We start from the raw sequence: 20,059 nt of genomic DNA on the forward strand, positions 1-20,059 counted from the left end.
TGAGGCTCTCAGTAACTTATTGAGACGCCGTTTCCAAATAAAATATAAAATAGGTCTGGGAGTATAGCCCAGAGCTAGAAAGCCCCTGGGTTCCCCCCCTAGTACCACCCCCCACACACAAAAAGAAATGCATTCCACTAAATATTGAATGATTTTATGGTAGTTTAATTCTTGGTCATATTCTTATTAAGAGATTTTAATTCACTAATTTAAGAGATTCTAATATTGCCATGAGTTCATTGCTGTAATGATGTACATGCTTTGCTTGCTATGCAGTTTTAGGCTTAAACAGAATAATTGAGGTATGAAAGGCTTTGTAAATAAGATGGGTCAGTGTTCTCAGTAAAGCAGTCCTAAGTCTCGTGCGTTTTGCAATTTGCAATACAGACTGAACTGCTGAGCACCATTTATTCATTCAGCAGGTGTCTACTGAACACCTTCCTTGTGTACATCATGTAGCAAGGAGCCCAGAATCTGACAGACGCGAGGATGTACAATTCAGAACAGAGTAGTGAAATGCTAGTGGAATTTAGAAAACATTGTGTGTGTGTGTGTGTGTGTGTGTGTGTGTGTGTGTGTGTGTGTGTATGGTACTAGAGATTGGATTTAGGGGCACTCTACTACTAAGCTATACCCCCAGCCCTATTTTATTTTGAAACAGGGTCTTGCTAAGTTGTTGAGGTTGGCCTGGAACCTGTGATCCTCCTGTTGCAGAGGTGTACAGATGTGTACGCCATGCCTTGTTAACAGAATAGTTTCTTTTGCTTGCAGGTCTCTGAACAGTGGAGTTGGTGGAGCTTGAAGGAGGCTTTGAAGGCAAAGGGCAGAAGGGAGATGCTGGAATCTTGGAGGGAGCAGAAAAGCTTATGAAAACAGGAAAATGAGAATGTTGAAAACAGCTGGCTGTGGGTGGCACACACCTGTATCCTAGTGATGGGAGTTGAAGCAGGAAGATCCCAAGTTCCAGGCCAGATTGGGCCACCTAGTGAGATTGTCTCAAAAAGGGCTGGGGGTGTAGCTTAGTGATGGAGCACGGCTCGATGCTCCCCGGTTTGGGGACAGGAGAGAGAGAGACAGAGACAGAGACAGAGACAGAGAGCTATATAGAGAGAGACAGAGAGAGAGAGACAGAGAGAGACAGACTCCACACCTCCAGAAATACCCAGGAAATGAAAAGCTATAGAAAATAACAATTGCATTGATTATGGTTAGAGAAACTTTCATATCATGCTCAATTTCACATTAGCTAGATTCTATAACAGACATTTATTTTTTTTTTTTTTTTTTTTTTTTTTTTTTTAAGAGAAGAGGGACAAACTTTAATGGATAAAGAAACAATGCAAAAAAAGTGAATTATTCTTTTGAAAAGGTAGTATGCAACATTTTATAAGCTGCACATATTACAACAAAAAGTTGGGGACACATATACGGTTATTTATTTAGATGATTAAAAACATTTACTGCAAGCAGGTTCCTTTTTTCCCATATTAAAAAGAGAACATGATCAGAAACACTCCAAATGAAAATTGGGGTCAAACCTATTTTTAAGTCCATTATCAAATTAGGTATTACTAAAGAAAAAGATATTTGGAAGTTAAAATTAGGAGAGTCTATTTTACATAATTTAGGTGCAGGATAAAAAGTCAAAATGATCCTTAGCATTTCATAGTCTTTAATTAAGCACATAAAACTGTACTACTTAATATATTTCTCCATGAACTTTTTATGAAATTCAGATCGTAGTGTATCATTTACAAATCTTTTGTCTTTCTTCTGATCGTCTACACCTTTTGCACAGTTCTTGAAGACAACATCATCATCCCACCTTCTTTTAACTTTGAAGTTGGCTTGAGGCTGAGATGGGCCAGTGAGATTAAGGAGAGGGTTTCCACTCAGAATGTTCTCCATACGAATCCTCTCTTCTTCAGCTTTTTGTTCTTGTTCCTTCCTGGCCTGTTCTTCAGCTCTTTCTTTTTTAATTTTTTCAAGTTCTGCAAGAAGAGCTGCAGTATCATCATCATCACTTTCCTCTTCAAAGTCTTCATCTTCCTCATCTGTTAGAGGATCATCCGCATCAAGGTTGGCAGCAGGAATCTGGTCTAACCTGGGCTTCTTTGACACTGAAGAGGAGGTTGTATGTTCTCGGGCTGGACGATCCCTATTTTTTTCTCTTGCAGCAGCTCTCTCTCTCTCTTCCAACTCTCTCCTAAAGTCGCGATTACGAACTTCTTCAGGGGCATCCTGAGTAGCCTGCCTATATTTTATCTTTGTATGAGAGGGAAGATCTCTGCTTGAATACTGCTTTGAGAGCTGGCTCAAATCACCTTCTCCTTTTCCTCTTCCACCTCTTGCAGGCTCAAAAGTTGGCCTGGCTGCTGTTGTCATCTTTTATGTCTGGCCGAGTTACGATGCAGAAGTCCTCAGAAGATCACACCGACACCATTGCAACTCTTGGCTCCCAGAAGCCTCTGCGCCCAGGACTCTATAACAGACATTTAAATCTACATGTTAATAATGTTTCTTACAAACAAAACCATAATGATAAACGCATATGTTACCTTTGGAAAATGCCAGAAAACTAATTTATTTTGAAAACTGATGAAGGTGAAAAAATTCAAAACATTCATCTGTGTTCCTGTATAAAGTACGTATCATGATAACTGATTGATGAGGAATAAGTTCTCAATGGAAATATTCCAGCTAATAGATGAAGACAAATGATTGAATTCAAACTCATTTTGCAGTTCCTAATAAAATAATGGATCTCAGCAGAGGTCATCAACGATCACAGATATAACAAAAAGAAAGCCCGACGAGTGAGTGCCTCCTAATGTGAATAAGCAATACTGCACACGAAGTATTCCTACAGAAAATTAAACCTGAATTTGACCAAGTTTCTATAACTACTAGATGACAGAGGAACATGTTAAGTTATATCAGCGGACTGCAGTCAGGAATAACAGGCTGGGAAATCACAAACTTATGATCCAATACATTCAACAGATAAATTGGGGTGGGAGGTCAGAGAGAGGTTGGTGAGTGGTTAGATAGAATCTAGAGATTGCAAAGGTTTAATAGGCATGTACTCTGGAACCAATATAGAGTATAACACTTACTGAATCTTGACTAAAACAAATTGTTAAAAGTTTTTTGAAGTATTTTGGGAAATTAATAGTAATTAGATATTTGTTATCAAGCAGTTATTCCTCTTAGGAATATGATATTATTTTAACAGTGGATACATGTGGAAATATTTGTGGATAAAATGCTATGATGTTTGAGATTCACTTCAAAATGATTGGAGATGGAGGGGGGAACTGGTGGGATCTAAAGGAAGCAAGATTAACCTCAAGTTGGTCACTAGTGAAACCAGGCCATGGATGCTTGGGGTTTGTTTACACTGGTGTCTGGATATTTTTTACTTTTTTCTAAACTGCTGGGAAGATGATGGTTGAGCAGGAACATGATGGAAGTTATGAGTTTCTGAAAGATATGGCCAGGAAGAATATGGATGGGAGCTATCTTGTGTGCTTTGGAAGGAATGGTGTTAGGAGAAATACATGAAAATCTTACAAGTTATATCATAACTTGTTTCCTATAACCTGTAAATGGTTTTAGAGACTTTTAGAGCACCCCTAAACTTCTGTGTGCTGGGTTGGGGATATATAGATAGATAGATACTGGGTATTGAACCCAGGGGTTTTCTGTCTCAGAGCTTCATCTCCAGCCTCTTTCTTTCTTTCTTTCTTTCTTTCTTTCTTTCTTTCTTTCTTTCTTTCTTTCTCTCTTTCTCTCTTTCTCTCTTTCTCTCTTTCTCTCTCTCTTTCTCTCTATCTCTCTTTCTTTCTTTCTTTCTTTCTTTCTTTCTTTCTTTCTTTCTTTCTTTCTTTCTTTCTTTCTTTCTTTCTACTGGGGATGGAACCCAGAGGCCTTATACCTCTGGGCTATGCCCCCAGTCCTTTTTTCTTTCTTTCTTTTTTTTTTAATTGGGAAACAAGGTCTCACTAAGTTGCTGAGCGCCTCACTTAAGTAACTGAGACTTAAGTTACTGAACCTGCAGTCCTGGGATTACAGATGTATGCTACCACACCCAGCTTATTTTTTTATTTTATCAAACAGGATCTTACTAGGTTTCTAAGGGTCTCACTAAATTGCTGAGGCTGGCCTTGAACCTGCAGTCCTCATGTCTCAGCCTCCCAAGTACTGGGATTACAGGTGTGTGTCACCATGCCTGGCTATCCCTAATCTTTTGAATCAGGTAATTCATGTTCTGAACTTAAACCAAACATGATAGCCTTGACTCATTATAATTTTATAAACATAAAAGTTTCTGAGGTTATAAGAGAAAAATATTTTCCCATAAAAAATGAAATCTTAATTTCCTATGCTTCCCTTAATTAATTTTTTTTGCGGTGTGAGGATGGAAACTGGGGGCAATTCGACCTCTGAGCTACACCCTCTGCTCTATTTTTTTTAAATTCTCTTTATTTTGAAACAGGATCTCACTAAATTGCAGAGAGCCTAAGTAGCTGAGGCTGTCCACGAACTGCAGTTCTCCATCTTGGCCCCCCGAATGCTGGAATTTTAAGTGTGTGCCACCACGCCCGGCTGCTTCCATTAATTTAAAAATATTGTTACCTGGGCATGGTGGCACACGCTTGTAATCCCAGCATTCAGGAGGCTGAGACCGGAGGATCCTGGTTCGGAGGATCCTGGTTCGCAGACAGCCTCAGCTACTTAGTGAGGCCCTCTGCAACTCAGTGAGACCTGGTTTCAAAATAAAGAATAAGAAATAGGATAGGGGGTGTGGCTCGGAGGTTGAATGCCCCTGGGTTCCATCCCCAGACCCGAAGAAAAATATTGTTTATTAAGATATAACATATACAAGTAATTGTGTACTTAAGGGTAAATACAGGACAGTAAATTTATGTACACAGAGGTAGCTGCCATCCTAATCAACATATAGACTATTTACTGTGCCCCAGGAGTTTCTGTCTACCCCCTTCTTATTGTCTACTACACAACCCAGAGGTAAACTCTGTTCTGACTTCTGTCACCATAGATTAGTTTTGCCTTTTCTTGATTTCATGAATGGAATTACTGTACACTTTTATGACCTATTTTATTCACTAAACATGTCTCAGATTCACTCATGTTTTCTATTTGTCAGTAGTTCCTTTTTAAAATGCTGTTTAGTATTTATTATATGACTATACCACTATTTACCTGCTTTCCTATAGATTATTAGGCATGGTTAGCAACTATGCGTGAGTAAAGCTGTCATAAACATTCTTTTGGTAGACATGACATAATGCATTCATATTTCTTGAAAATTGCCAGGTCATAGAGTAAGTATATCTTTAGTTCAAGGCACTGCCAAATAGTTTTTTTTAAAATAATTTTATCAATTCCACCAGCAATGAATGAGAGTTACAGTTGCTTTATATCCTTGTCAACACCTGATGATATCATATTGTTGTAGTATATTTAATTTTAACTTATGATGGGTATTCAATACTAAATTTAAACCACTTAGCATTACTCTTTTATTTTACTTTTTTTGGTGCTGGGGATTAGATGCAGAGCCTTGTGTAAGCTGAGCATGCATTCTACTACTAAAAGCTACACTCTAGCCAGGCATGGTAGCACACACTGGTAATACCAGTACTTGGGGAGTTGAGACAGAAGGAGTTTGTGGCCAGCCTCATCTACTTAGTGAGGCACTGAGACCATTTCAAATAAAAAGAATAAAAAAAAAATGGGGCTGGAGATGTAGCTCGATGGTAGAATGCCCCTGGGTTCCCAGTACTACAAAAATAAATAAACAAATAAATAAACATAAAATAAAAGCTATATTCCCGTCCTTATGAAGTGTTTTATTGCATAAAAATATTATACTGGTTTTTTTGCATATAATTGGTGGGATCTATGACCAATTCCTCATTTAGTTCTTAAACTAAAGTATTGTCTTTTTGGAATTCTTAAATTAAAGTTTGGTTTTTTGGTTTTTTTTTTCCAGTTGTCACAGGTAGTACGGATGGAATCGGAAAATCATATGCAGAAGAGGTAGGTGATTTTTAAGACTATTCTTTTTATTAAAAAGTATGAACTATTTTCTTACAGTAGTTTAATTTTTAAAGTTAAAAAATATAATGTTGCATAGTACAGTGGATGTTCTTTGTTTTTATTTGTTAGAAATACCGTGTTGTGTACATAAACAAAAATTTAAAGCAAGCTGTGTGTGGTGGCGCACGCTTGTAATCCTAGCATTTGGGAGGCTGAGACCTGAGGATTGGATCCTGGTTCTTGGACAGCCTCTGCTACTTAGAGAGGCACTTTGCAACTCAGTGAGATCCTGTTCCAAAATAAAGAATAAAAAAGGGCTGGGGGTGTAGCTCAGAGATATAGTGCCCCTGGGTTCCATCCCCAGTACCACCAAAAAAAAAGAAAAAAAAAATCTGGGCAAAATATAAAACTTTCTTTGCTGGTTAGTTAGAATTGTGAGAAATCTGATATAATTTTATTTTTATCATATAAGTGCATAAAGTCCTCAGTTTTTTAAATTAATTATTTTCTAAAAGAGGAATATTGTCATGGTAATCACATTTCCAGGCTTGTCCATGGTATTGTTTTCACAAGGAGAACTGTGGTTAACAGAAAGATATTGACAGACTCAGGCAAAGGATTCAAGTTCTTTGTGCTGTGATCATAGGCTAGGAAAGCAAACTAGTCCACAGTGGCAGTACTGGTTTTTTATTTATTTATTTATTTTATTTAGTTATTTATTTAGTTTTTGCGGGTCTGGGGATGGAACCCAGGGCCATTCAACCTCTGAGCTACACCCCTGCCCTATTTTTTATTCTTTATTTTGAAACAGGGTCTCACTAAATTGCAGAGGGCCTCACTAAGCAGCTGAGGCTGTCCGCGAACTGGGATCCTCTGGTCTCAACCTCCTGAATGCTGGGTATGCGCCACCACGCCTGGCTGGCAGTACTATTGAGGCAAGTTTCCCTGGCCTCATAGCCCTCCAAGAGGCCCCTTCAGTCCTTGGTGATACTTGATTCTGTTAAGGGTCCTGGCAGATGCCTTGACGCTCTCATTTGCGGTTCCCAAAGGTGTGTTTTTTTAAATAATTTTTTTGTTTTTATAGTTGTTCTTGTTAAAGAATTTCAAAACTGCAGGAAAGATGAAAGAATACAATGAACACCCATGTACACTTGGCCTGGACTTATAAGTTAACATTTTGTCATTTAATTTACATTATTGTTATTAAATCATAGATATAACAGTTCACCCCCCAAAAGTTGAGTATGAATCTTTTAGAACCAACATGTTCACTCATTCTTATAATTTGAATACATTGCTCACACAAAGGAAACTCAACACAGTTTTCTGCAGTGCTGAGTATAAAACCCAGGGCCCTGGGCATACTAGGCAAGTGCTCTGCCACCGAGCTACATCCCCAGCCCATTTTGGTTTTTATTTTGAGACAGGGTCCCACTAAGTTGATCAGGCTGGCCTTGAACTTTTGATCTTTCTTTCTTAGCCTCCCAAGTGGCTTGGATTACAGGAATGCATGATTGAACTAGTTAGGATAAATGGTTTTTTTTTAGTAGGAATGCTATGCAAGTGGTATTTATCCTTCCAAGTTCATTTTATCAAGAGATGTAAAAATTCCATTTGTTGTTATTATGTTAAGGTAAATAGTTTATTAGGATACTGTCTACCATAATTCGTCATTATAAAGATAGTTAATAAGGAATACATGGGATGATACTTTGAGACTAAGTTTTGTTTCCTAGCCATCTTTATCCAATGGTTTTAAGATTTACTGACAGTTTTTTTTGGCCTAAATTAGTTAGTACCATAATGGTTAAAAATGATAATTTTCTAACAGTCTCTCTCCTACATCTATTAAATGATGTTTTTTCTATAAATAAAAGCTTTTCCTTGTCCCTTCTCCCTTGTTAATTTTTTTTTTTAAGTATCAGTATGGGCTAATGGATTCTTCAGTGGTTTTATAGCAGATTAATTTTGCAAATTACCAGCCTGTGTTATTTTTATAAAAAATGTTCTTTCTTAGCTTCATTTGCAATGCCACTCATTAGTTAATAAAAGCTGACTTTAGGATTTAAGACTGGAATATTGGTTTAGTAAATCACTTACAGTTCATAGCACCTAATTTATTGCTAATTTATAAACTGTCTGAAATAGTTCACCAGGAAGTTTTTTGTGCAGTAGTGTTTTTTGCTTTAGCCCTGTATTTGCGTGTCTTTGACCACTTTCATGTACATCTTTTTTATTCTGGTAACACTTAACAGTATTGGGAACATTCACTGAAGGTGCTCTTCAGGAAATTTTTCATCAATTTACTCAATTAACTATCTTAGTTTGCCTTGATTTTCCAAAATTATAATGCCCAAATAAATATTTAAAAATTTATAATTTTTTAAGATTCCTGACATTTTAGCTCTAGTTTCTTTGATAGTATTCCAATTCTGATCTTTGTTTTATGAATCCAGTCTGTAACAACTTGTGTGTGTGTGTGTGTGTGTGTGTGTGTGTGTGTGTGTGTGTGTGTGTTGCTAGGGATTGATTGAACCCAGGGATATGCTACTCTGAGCTGCACCCCCAATCCCCGCCCCTTTTCCCCTTTTTGTGGTGCTGGGGATTGAACCCAGGGGCATACTACCTCTAAGCTATACCTCCAGCCTGCTTTTTTATTCTTTATTTTGAAACAGAGTCTCACTAAGTTGCAGAGGACCTCACTAAGTAGCTGAGGCTGGCCATGAACCCAGATCCTCCTGTCTCAGCCTCCCAAGTACTGGGATTACAAGTGTGTGCCACCATGCCCGGCTTTCCCAGATTTATTTATTTATTTATTTATTTATTTATTTATTTATTTATTTATGTGGTACTGAGAATGAAACCCAGAGGCTTTCTACCTCTGGGCTATACTCTCAGACCTATTTTATATTTTTATTTGGAAACAGGGTATCACCAAGTTGCTGAGAGCCTCACTAAGTAGTTGAGGCTGGCTTTGACCTGCATGACCTTCCTGTCTCAGCCTCCCAAATACTGGTATTACAAGTGTGCACCACCACGCCCAGCTCCCAGCCCTTTTTTAAAAAAGAAAATATATATATTTTTTAATTTTGAAACAAGTGTTGCTAATTTGCCAAGGCTGGCCTTGAACTTGTGATCTTCCTGTCTCAATAATAAAAACTATTTTAAAGCTCAGCCTTAAATTTTAGTAGTAGTTGGTACTTGACAATTTAAAAGATCCAAACAATATAGGCAGGGCCAAAAGGAAAAGGAAAAAGAAAAGTCACTTTTCTTCTAAAATACTCTGAGAATTAAATACTTGATTTAGAATAAAATCCCTTTGAGAAATTCCTTCTGTAACATCTTAATTTTAGATTGCCTCTTCATTACACGCGAGTTCACTTTTCGAATGATCTCATCTGGTCAGGTTTTCTAAAATGGGGATGTATCTAATTTGTTTTAAAATGAAATGCACAAGCATGATTCAGATCTCTTATTGTTTCAGCTTGCAAAACGTGGAATGAAGGTTGTCCTAATCAGCCGATCACAGGATAAACTGAACCAAGTTTCCAGTGAGATCAGTAAGTTCTCGCATTAAACACCCATGATCACAAAAGAATAAAGCTAATACAGGGTTGCTTTCAGGCACTCACATGCTTATCTAGCACTGACATGTTTACTGAGAGTTCAGAAGACTCATTTTTTATAATGCTAATGGCACATTATAAAGATGGACCCTCTTTTAAGTAATATTTTACTTAAAAATAATCTTTCAAAAAAATTTCATAAAATTATATTAGGCCTATTTTAATTTGCTTAAAATACTTTACTCTTGTGTGTGTGTGTGTGTGTGTGTGTGTGTGTGTGTGTGTGTGTGTGTGTGTAACTGGGGATTGCACCCAGGTACATTCTACCTCTGACCTATACCGCCCCTTCCTCCTTCCCTCCCTCCCTCCTTTCCTTCCTTCCTTCCTTCCTTCCTTCCTTCCTTCCTTCCTTCCTTCTTTTATTCTTTTATTTTGAAACCTGGTCTCTCTAACTTGCAGAAGTCCTCACTAAGTAGCTGAGGCTGCCTGCAAACCTGTGATCCTCCTGTCTCAGCCTCCCAGATAACTGTGATTACAAGCCTGTGCCACTAGGCCTGGCTCTTAAGTTATCTTTAACTGACTCATTGAGTTCTATTGTTAGGAGTCAGATTCTCTGATTTATCATGTGGCAGTGAAGTGTCTGATTCCTTTTCAGTCACTTCATTTCAGTATTCTTGAGGACTTTTTACTCTCTTTTGACTTCAGTGTCTCTAACTGCATAAAACACATGGTTGGAAAAGAGTCAAAAGGAAGCAGCCACACACGTTGGCAGGGGTACTGTTGGAACTTTCTTCCTAGTCAGCCGTGCTTGAGGCCTGAATTAGAACATGGCAGGGACCCTCTTCACTGACTTCTACATACCCAACCAAATGGGCGCAGCAATGTTGCTGATCTCCGTGGTAAAACCTGCTGACTGGCATCCCCATTGTGTAATCATCTTGTGGCTGCCATGCTTCTTGGTATGATACTTGTTATACATGTATTTGCACAGATCAAGTTGTTTTCTTATTAAGAATCAATCCTAGGCCGGGCGTGGTGGCGCACGCTTGTAATCCCCGCGCTTGGGAGGCAGAGACAGGAGGATCACGCAGGTTCGAAGCCAGCCGCGCGCGCTGGCTTATGAGACCCTGTTTCCAAATAAAAAAGTATAAAAAATAGGTCTGGGAGTGTAGCCCGGAGGTAGAAGGGCTTCCAGGAACCCCAGTACCACCAAAAAAAAAAAAAGAATCAATCCTGTTTGTTCCCCAATTTATGCCAAGTACATTTGTTACGCAAATGCTGGAAAATGATGAAATGTTAGTGTAAAAAGATGAGTTGTTTCTATAAAAACTACATTGCATGCTCTGAGACAGTGAGGGGAACGAGCTCTTGAAGAGATTTGCTTGTCAAACAAGGTGTGACCGAGACAAATGTAAAATACTGGAATGCTTCTAAAACGTAGGGAGAAATCTGCTCACTGTTTCATGTGTTGACGTTTATGCTTTTCTCTAAAAGAACTGAAGCTGCAATCATAAATAATACCGGGTGGGGTGTAGGAAGTGGAAGAAACACTGGAATTTCAGCCTGCAGAGCCAGTGTTAAAGACAAGGCCTTGACTTTTAGCAGAGGATTGGTAAATGATACATCTATGTGTGGTTTAAACTAGAATGGTTACAATGTGTATTCATCTCTATGATCCTTCCTTCCTTCTTTCCTTCCTTCCTTCCTCTCTTTCTTTCTTTCTTGTTTTTATTTTTATTTTTTGTGACACTGGGGATTCAATTCGGAGGCATTCTACCTCTGATTATACTCCCAGCCCTATTTTTTTTTTACATTTTTTTAAAACAGGGTCTCTCTAGGTTGATGAGAGTCTCATCTCATTACTTGCTATAATTCTTGATTGAATTTACTTCTCTGAGAAGCCAACTAACAAATTGTTGCAATTCTTTCAGATGACAGAGGATTTCTTCCATATTTTATTATTTTTTTATTTTTTGCCATACTGGGGATGGAACTCAGGGGCAATTTACCTCCAAGCTACACCTCCAGCCCTATTTTTTATTCTTGATTTTGAAACATGATCTCACCGAGTTGCAAAGGGCCTTACTAAGTAGCTGAGGCTGTCCTCAAACCTGGATCCTCCTGTCTCAGCCTCTTAAATGCTGGGATTACAAGCTTGTTCCACCATGCCCAACTTTTGATTGTTAACATTACCATCTACTACTGACTTTTAGGTAATTCTTTATTATTTATCTATTACATCACATCCGTCATCTTCTTCGATTCTTCCAAGATATTTTTGAAGTATATCTTTTGGTTATTTGTCTCCAGACTATAGCTTATCCCTGTTGGATAATTACATGGGTGCAATACAGATTTTTTTGTGGCTTGATCACGGGGTCTCATGCATGCTGAGCTACACCCCAGTCCCTCAAACAGATTTTTTTTTTTGGTGGTACTAGGGTGGAACCCAAAGGCTTTCTACCTCCGGGCTATACTGACCGACCTGTTTTATATTCTTATTTGGAAACAGGGTCTTACTAAGTTGCTGAGAGCCTCACTAAGTAGCTGAGGCTGGCTTTGAACCTATGTGATCCTCCTGTCTTAGCCTCCCAAGCATGAGGATTACAAGCATGCACCACCACACCTGTCCCCCAAACAGATTTTTATTGAAGATTCCCAATATTAAGTATGTTGAATTTTTATTTTTATTTTCCAGTACTAGAGATTGAACCCAGGGGCATTTTATCTCTGATAAATACCCCTAGCCTATTTTTTATTTTTATTTTTTTGCGGTACTGGGGATGGAACCCAGGAGCATTCTACCTGTGAGCCACACCCCCAGCCATATTTTATTTTTTGAAACGGCCTCACTGAGTTGAAGAGCCTCGCTAAGTAGCTGAGGCTGTCCACGAACCTGCCATTCTCTGGTCTCTGCCTCCCGAATGCTGGGTTTACAAGCGTGCGCCACCACGCCTGGCTTCTTTTATTCTTTATTTTGAAACAGGTTTTCACTAAGTTGTGGAAGACCTCCCCAAGTAGCTGAGGCTAGCTGTGAACCTACAATCCTCCTGTCTCAGCCTCCCAAGGACTGGGATTACAATTGTGCGCTACCATGTCCATCTTAGAAAAAAAAAATTTTAAACCTTGCTAAGAACACAGATCTTTATGAAACTAAGTATATGGCATATATATAGTCAATAGATCTCTTGGCTTTTAAGGATTTTACCATTTGAGATTCCAACTACATAAATGCAACTCTGAAGGGCCAAGACATACAGTAGTTTGCAGTTTTGTTAAAGTATGAATTTGAACTCAATGACACTAATGAGCCTGCGGGGTTTACTGAGCTACTGGGTAAACTTAACATACTACGTGGGTCTTAGTATCGTTTCATTTCTTAGTTGCTGCTGTCATGTATATAGTAATGCTTAAGGTGAGAGCAGTGCTATGTTTGTGTGTACACAAACGTACTCATAATAAAAGCAACTACTCTGTTGCTAGAAGGTTCAAAGGCAGAAAATGGAAGCTTTTGATTAAGTAAAATGTTAGATTTTGAAATGTTGTGATGCAAGTGAAACTATCATCAACTTCATATAGAAATAAGAAAAGCTGCCTCCCTATTCTCTCCAGTAAGTGCCCCAGCCTGTTCAGAATTTACTCAGTGTCAGAAAATATATGTTCATGGATTTGATAATTGTGTTAACTTGTGATATGCAGTGACATGTGACTGTTGGCAGAAATGTGATTCTGGAGAAATACCGTATCCTGTTCAAAGATTTTTATGAAAGAACAGATGGTAAAAGCACTAAATTGACCTTTATTAAAAGGATTTTTTTTTCATGTTGAAAATTCTGAACAACTGTTTTTCTGGGCTTAATATAAATTTAATTTAAAATTAATATAAATTTAAAGTTAATGTAATTTAATAGAAGAGGTAATATTAGCACACCATGTTGTCAGCTGAAGAAATATACCATAGACATAAATTAGGATAAGGTTTTAACTGAGATCTTAATCATCTCTTTGGGAGGATAATGTTTTCATGGATATATTTATTCCAGAAAGGGAGGGGGACAGAATTTAATGTTGACAAAGACAAACTAGCTCTACACTTTTTGGTTCTACTTTTAGTGCACCTTTATTGGATGTCTGGGTACCAGGCACTGTGCTAGGCCACTGATACACAATGACAAACAATTAGGATGCAGTCCTAATATAAGCTCTCCTGGAGTTTATATTCTAGTAAAACCCCCAAACCAAAGCCAAACCAAAACAAAATAACATAAATAAATTAATTGCAGTTTCTACAAATCTAATAAAATAAAAGTTGCAGCGCCACACAGAGGGTGGTTAAAGGGTAGAGAGGACAGAACAGAAGGGTTCTCACTTGTTGGCCCATGGACAGCTTTGGGTCCGGAGGGCGATAAAGGGGCCAGGATGACAACGTGTTGCCCTGTAATGTCGCTGCAGGAGTGAAGATGGAGGCTCAGTGGAGGGCGTATCCTCTGGGTGACCCTTTTGGGATATAACGATGGAGGAATTGTGTATGTGCACATTGCACCTTGCATGTGATGAGTCCACTTCAGCATTCCAGCTTCTCTAAGCGCTTGGATCCTTGCCTCTACCTTATGCCCAGGAAGCTGTGCCCTGTTCTCATTAAATCTAGGCTGTCATGGAGCCTACGTTTCAGTCAGCTATTTGGGTTCTATGAGGCTCTTCTAGCTGTATGAGCTAACCATTAAGCCCTCATTCTCTGGTAAAACACATTTGGCCCATTCTGGTATTACGTTCTGTTTTCCTTGGTCTAACACTCAAAGAATGCATTCTCACATATTTCTCAGGTTTCTACCAATACAGAGTAGCAAATTGTGCCATGATTTTTGTGTATAGGTTATTAGTTTATGGATCAGACTTTGTTTCCTAAAGAATACTGTGATCTAACTCTGTTATAGTGGCAGTAAGGAAGGTCAGTTTGTCTTGAGGAGAAGAGTAATTCTCTTACAAGCACACTGCCAATGCTATTGTGGTCCTCAAGCCAGGGAGGACTAATCTCCTCAGCACATGAGGGAGAACAGGCCATTTCTGTTCCCTGGAATGGGAGGTTTAAGGTGTAGTTGGGGCTCAGTATTCTCAGCTTGAGCTGAGCTCTCCCAGATATCCGCATTCTTACTCAGCACATTCACTTTTGCACACCAGAATTCAACTGACACTACTCCTCCAGCCAACATATTTAAGTCCGTTGTTAGCAAGGTGAGCTCCATAGCTTTTTGGCATGAAGGGTTTTATTAGGGCTGCCATAGAAATTCTCTGCTTATGTCCTGGTCAAGGTGAGTTGCAAGGTTAATGACCAGAATTGTCATTTTCTTGCATTGAGAAGAATCTGTACCACACCACAGTCTTTGTACTCATCATTACTTCCAAACTCAAATATAGCAGCCATGTGGTCTTCCCAGGCACTTCTCCAGGAGATACTTTGTTACAACCAGCAACCAGGATTAATTCCACTAATCATGGCACTACTTACTACATCTGGATCACTAGCATCACGTTTCCCATTAGGAAGGAGCTTAGCTAACACTGTGCTCAAGCAGAAGGGTACAGTCAGACCAGTGCAGAAGTCCTTCCAGGTCTCTTGTGATGTCCCACTTGTGTTACTAATTTCCAAGTCCAGTCAGGAAACAAAAGTCACACATTAGTTTAACCAGGCTAACTTGTCTCATCCAGTTCTTAACCTCACTCCAGTGGGTGACACCCATTCCTCCTAGTCCCCCAGATGAAAGGAGGAGATTGAAGAGGAATCTGGCTGACGGCTGAAGGAACGCGGGGACCTCTTCTTGGCTCCACTTGCTTTCTGACTCTCCTGGAATCATGAACACTACACTTGGATATTTCGTGGCTTTAGAAACAGTTTCTTGTGAATGTGAAGGGTAGCCTACAAAGCTAGAGTTCCTCAGCAACTTTTCCAAAGGACTGTATGTAGTGTAATCAGGAACTAAATGTTTCAACAGTGGATAAATGCTTCCCCAGGACTGACTGTGATGAAAGTACTGCTCTTTGTAAGGATACCTGTCATCCACTGAAGTAAGAAAGCGGAAGTCACCACACATATAATGAGCTTGTTATCATTGTCAGCCAGGACTATTTATACATTAGACATTTTTGCCAGTTTTGATTTGTCAAAGAAAAGAACTTCTGGCTAATTTCAAATGCTAATTTTGAATACAGAGGAGACCAGCTTATCTGAACAACCTGTTGGCTCACAGAATATAAGAATGTAGAGGTGGTGGTATTTACCATTCACCTTCTTATTTGGCAGCTGATAATTCTGATTGGATGTACTGTAATCAGCTTTGATTAAAAATAAACAAACCATCATCTTTCTCTTTTTTGTAATTTATTTCAGTGCATAAAGCTTTAGAATGGCCCTGAAATTCCATCTCAATGCAAAGCTTTTAGAAATGGAAATCTTATTGTACTGTAGTCCACAGAGGAATAGGATAAGTAAGAAATGCCACTTAACTTTTTTAGTTCTTGCTGTGGTCAAATCCATGTAGCTAAGATGTGGGTTTGACCAAATAAATGTTTTATTTATTTATTTATTTATTTATTTATTTATTTATTTATTTATTTTTATTGTTGGTACTGGGGTTCCTAGAAACCTTTCTACCTCCGGGTTACACTACCAGACCTATTTTGTCCTTTTTTTTTTTTTCATGTGGAAACAGGGTCTCTAAAGCCAGCACGTCTGGCTTTGAACTTGCGCGATCCTCCTGTCTCCGCCTCCCAAGCGCGGGGATTACAAGCGTGCGCCGCCAGGCCCGGCTAAATGTGTTATGTTTTTAGAGTTCTTTTGAGAAAAGCAATAGGCGAATGATTAGAACATTTGCAAATAATATTTTCACATATGTGTATGAAAATATATAAAATTTATAGCCTTTAGATATGATTTCCAACCTTTTTAATGTACCTGTGTCAATTTCACTGAAATATTGGCAGACTCGAAAAGTAGGTTAGTGTGACGCCATGTTGTATTTAACCTAGTTCGTTAATAAGGCCAACAAGAGGCTATAGTGAACATATGAAGACCTCACTGTGTTGCTGAGACTGGTTATGGACCTGCAATCCTCCTGTCTCAGCCTCCCAATGTTGGGAATCCTGCCCGACAGCTGACGGGGCTTGGAGAGATGATGAGTACCGACGACTCGAACACAAACCCACGAGCCGGGAGTCAAGTCAAGCGAGATCTCATTTATTTCTCTCCAAGCACTCATATTATATAGCACCAAACCACGGGGGGAATTCCCATGAGAAACAGCATAGCCTATCCGGGATAAAGATCACTAGCACGCAGTTTATAGCCAATCCCAGGCCAGTACATGAGCCATTCATGTGTGTGGAAAGCTCCTTTAAAGGTAGAAAGGGAAAAACCGCTCAGTCTCCCCACCCATAATGAATGGGGAAACCACCCCTTCCTAGCTTCCTCCAGGCACCATCTTTGCCCCTTTTTTGCTGAATCACCTTACTTAAAGTTTTGCCTTAGGCAGTAGGCCGCTCAGGCTGAATCTCCTTAGGCGCTGTATAGACACATCCCATCATCCCAAGTGCTGTTATTGTAGACAATTAAGTTAAATTTAACCATGAATTTTATTTGAACCTACTGTATTCAAAATATTACTTTAGCATATAGCCAAAATAAATTATTGAGAGAGCAAATCTTAATATAGCTTCTAGAATCTTTCTGTTTTTTGGTAACATTGAGGTTTGAGTCCAGAGGCATTTTACTTCCAAGTTACAGTCCTATTTTAATTTTATTTTTAATTTTAAACAGGGTTTCACTAGGTTGATAAGTGTTTCACTACTTGTTGAGGCTGTCCTCAAATCTGAGATCCTCCTGTCTCAGACTCCTAAGGACTGGAATTATAAGCAAGTGCCACCTCGTCCAGCTTAAAGTAATTTTTTTTTTGTTTGTTTTTTTGGTGGTACTGGGGGTGGAACCAGAGGCTTTCTACCTCCGGACTATACTCCCAGACCTATTTTATATTTTTTATTTGGAAACAGGGTCTCACTAAGTTGCTTAGAGCCTCACTAAGTTGCTAAGGCTGGCTTCGAACCTGTGTGTGATCCTCTTGTCTCAGCCTCCCAAGTGCAGGGATTACAAGCGTGCACCAGCTTTAAGCGTGCCCAGCTTAAAGTAATTTTTAATTATTTCTATAATGCCAGAAATATCCTTATTGCCCTTAGAGTTCATATATTCAGAAGCCCAGAACTAAAACCCATCTAATCTGCCTCTTCTGCTTTTGTCTATAGGACTTATAACTGTGGAAGTATAAGATTTCCAAATTTGTCAATATTCCTGGCCTTCTAAAAAGTAATATTTTGTATGACCTATAGACTGAGATTTTACAAACCATATAGAAGGTCCCAAGATGGTTTCTTGGGATATCTTTTTTTTTTTTTTATGGTAGTGGGGGTAGAACCCAGAGGCTTTCTACCTCCGGGCTATACTTCCAGACCTATTTTATATTTTATTTGGAAACAGGGTCTCACTAAGTTACTGAGAGCCTCATTAAGTAGCTGAGGCTGGCTTCAAATCTGTGCGATCCTCCTATCTCAGTCTCCCAAGGGTGGGGATTACAAGTGTGTGCCACCACGCCCGGCTCTTGGGATGTCTTTGAAGCATTATTTCCACATATAGAAATGCAACCCCTTTTCCTTATTGGGGGTCTTGTAATACCTAATTAAATGAGATTCACCATTAAATGAAACATTTCTGGCATGGTCATTGTTTTATGCAATTATATCCTGGTAAGGAGAAAGAGATTCTTTTTAAGCCATTGCAAATAATTATATTGCCATGTAAAGTAAAAGAACTCAATAAAGACATATAATATTTGGCCATTTTTCTGTTTTATAGACAAGGCTAATCAATATGTTACTTTTTTTTTAACACATTATCATTCTTAAATTTATCAACTACTTACTAGTTTATGTTATGGTTACTGTTGGTACATAACAAACCAATACAAACTTACTGAGATAAGGCAACAACCATTTTAGAATCCTTTTATTGGTCATGGTGCTGCTGCTCATGCCACAGTTCTCCACTGGTGGATGGTCTGGTGTGGAAGATCCAAGATGGCTTCTCTCACAAGTTGGTGCCACTGTAGGGGTTCCTGGAAGGCTGACTCGCCTGGGGCTATTGAGGAGAGTGCCTAGAGGTAGTGTCTCTAGCATGTCCATCTGAGTAATTAGACATATTGGCAATTGTCTTTCTCCAGAGTGAATGTTTCAGGAAACCCAGACAGAAACTAATGTCTATTTATGATCTAGTGTCAGAATTCATATACTATTAGCTAAAACATGATCAAAGCAGTCATGAGTCTGCCCAGATTTAATGGGAGGGGAGACTAGACTACTATTTTTTTTCTTTTTTGGTGGTACTATGGACCAAAACCAAGACCTCACCCATGCTAGGCTGGTGCTCTACCTCTGAGCAACACCCTAGGCCCTAGGGAATGGCATAACTTTGGCTAAGAACAAATAGGGTGGAGCTGGATGTGGTGGAACAGGCCTGTAATCCCATTACTTGGGAGGCTGAGACAGGAAGTTACAGGTTCAAGGCTAGCTTCAGTCACTTAGCAAGACCCTGTTTCAAAAATAAAAAATAAAAGTCAGGCTTGGTGACATGCTTGTAATCTTAATGCTTGGGAGGCTGAGACAGGAGGATGGAAGGTTCACAGCCAGCCTCAGCTATTTAGTGAGGCCCTCCGCAACTTAGTGAGACCCTGTTTCAAAATAAAGAATAAAACATAGGGCTGGGGGGTGGGTGTGTGTGGCTTGGAGGTAGGATGCCCCTGGGTTCAATCCTCAGTACCACAAAACAAATAAATGATAAATGAATAAATAATAAAATTGGGCTGGGAGTATAGCTCAGGTATAGAATATCTGAGTTCAGTTGCCATAACACACACACACACACACACACACACACACACACACACACTATATCAAGGTTTCCCAGAGAATATTTTTGCTGAATTATGGGAATCAATATGGACAACCTACTATTCAAAGAATAACCAACCACAGTTAGGGTTTGTGAAAAATTAGGGAAAAAAATGTTTTCTCAAAATATCTATTAAGTTTCTCTCATAGGTTCTGTTCAGCCTTACTATCTTGTTCTATTGGTCAATAGCCTTTTACAAAAAGTGTTTGAAATTTGGAATGTAGAGTCCTATAAACACTGACTCAGTTACTGGTGCTCTCCATCTGATGGTCTGTTCTTGGTGGCAATATTGGGTTACACTAGGAAGGAAACCTGATTCATGAGTTGATTCTCTGCAGCGTCAATAATAATCAAAACTAATGATTCAGCCCCTACTGAGGCCATTATTCTTTTTCTGTTTCTTCCTAAAAATTTGGTTTTCTGTCCTCTAGTTTAGGGC

General features: G+C 39.0%; 2 protein-coding genes across 2 annotated transcripts in view; one reads left to right on the plus strand and one right to left on the minus strand.

Moving 5' to 3' along the window:
* The window catches only part of HSD17B12 (hydroxysteroid 17-beta dehydrogenase 12), a gene marked incomplete at both ends in the record, with an annotated part of 190,309 nt that overhangs the window by 67,828 nt on the left and 102,422 nt on the right, over positions 1-20,059 (plus strand). The window contains 2 exons of the mRNA XM_080692845.1: positions 6,020-6,066; positions 9,551-9,626. Of these exons, the coding sequence (XP_080548971.1) occupies positions 6,020-6,066; positions 9,551-9,626 (123 nt within the window). The remainder of the gene's footprint in view (positions 1-6,019; positions 6,067-9,550; positions 9,627-20,059) is intronic.
* Positions 1,696-2,385, minus strand: LOC308269018 (spliceosome-associated protein CWC15 homolog; the record flags this gene model as incomplete). The annotated part of the gene is made up of 1 exon (XM_080704144.1): positions 1,696-2,385. One exon carries the CDS (start codon positions 2,383-2,385, stop codon positions 1,696-1,698), a length of 690 nt encoding a protein of 229 aa, XP_080560270.1.

The sequence above is a fragment of the Muscardinus avellanarius genome (assembly GCF_963383645.1).
Source record: "Muscardinus avellanarius genome assembly, chromosome: 1".
Classification (NCBI taxonomy): domain Eukaryota; kingdom Metazoa; phylum Chordata; class Mammalia; order Rodentia; family Gliridae; genus Muscardinus; species Muscardinus avellanarius.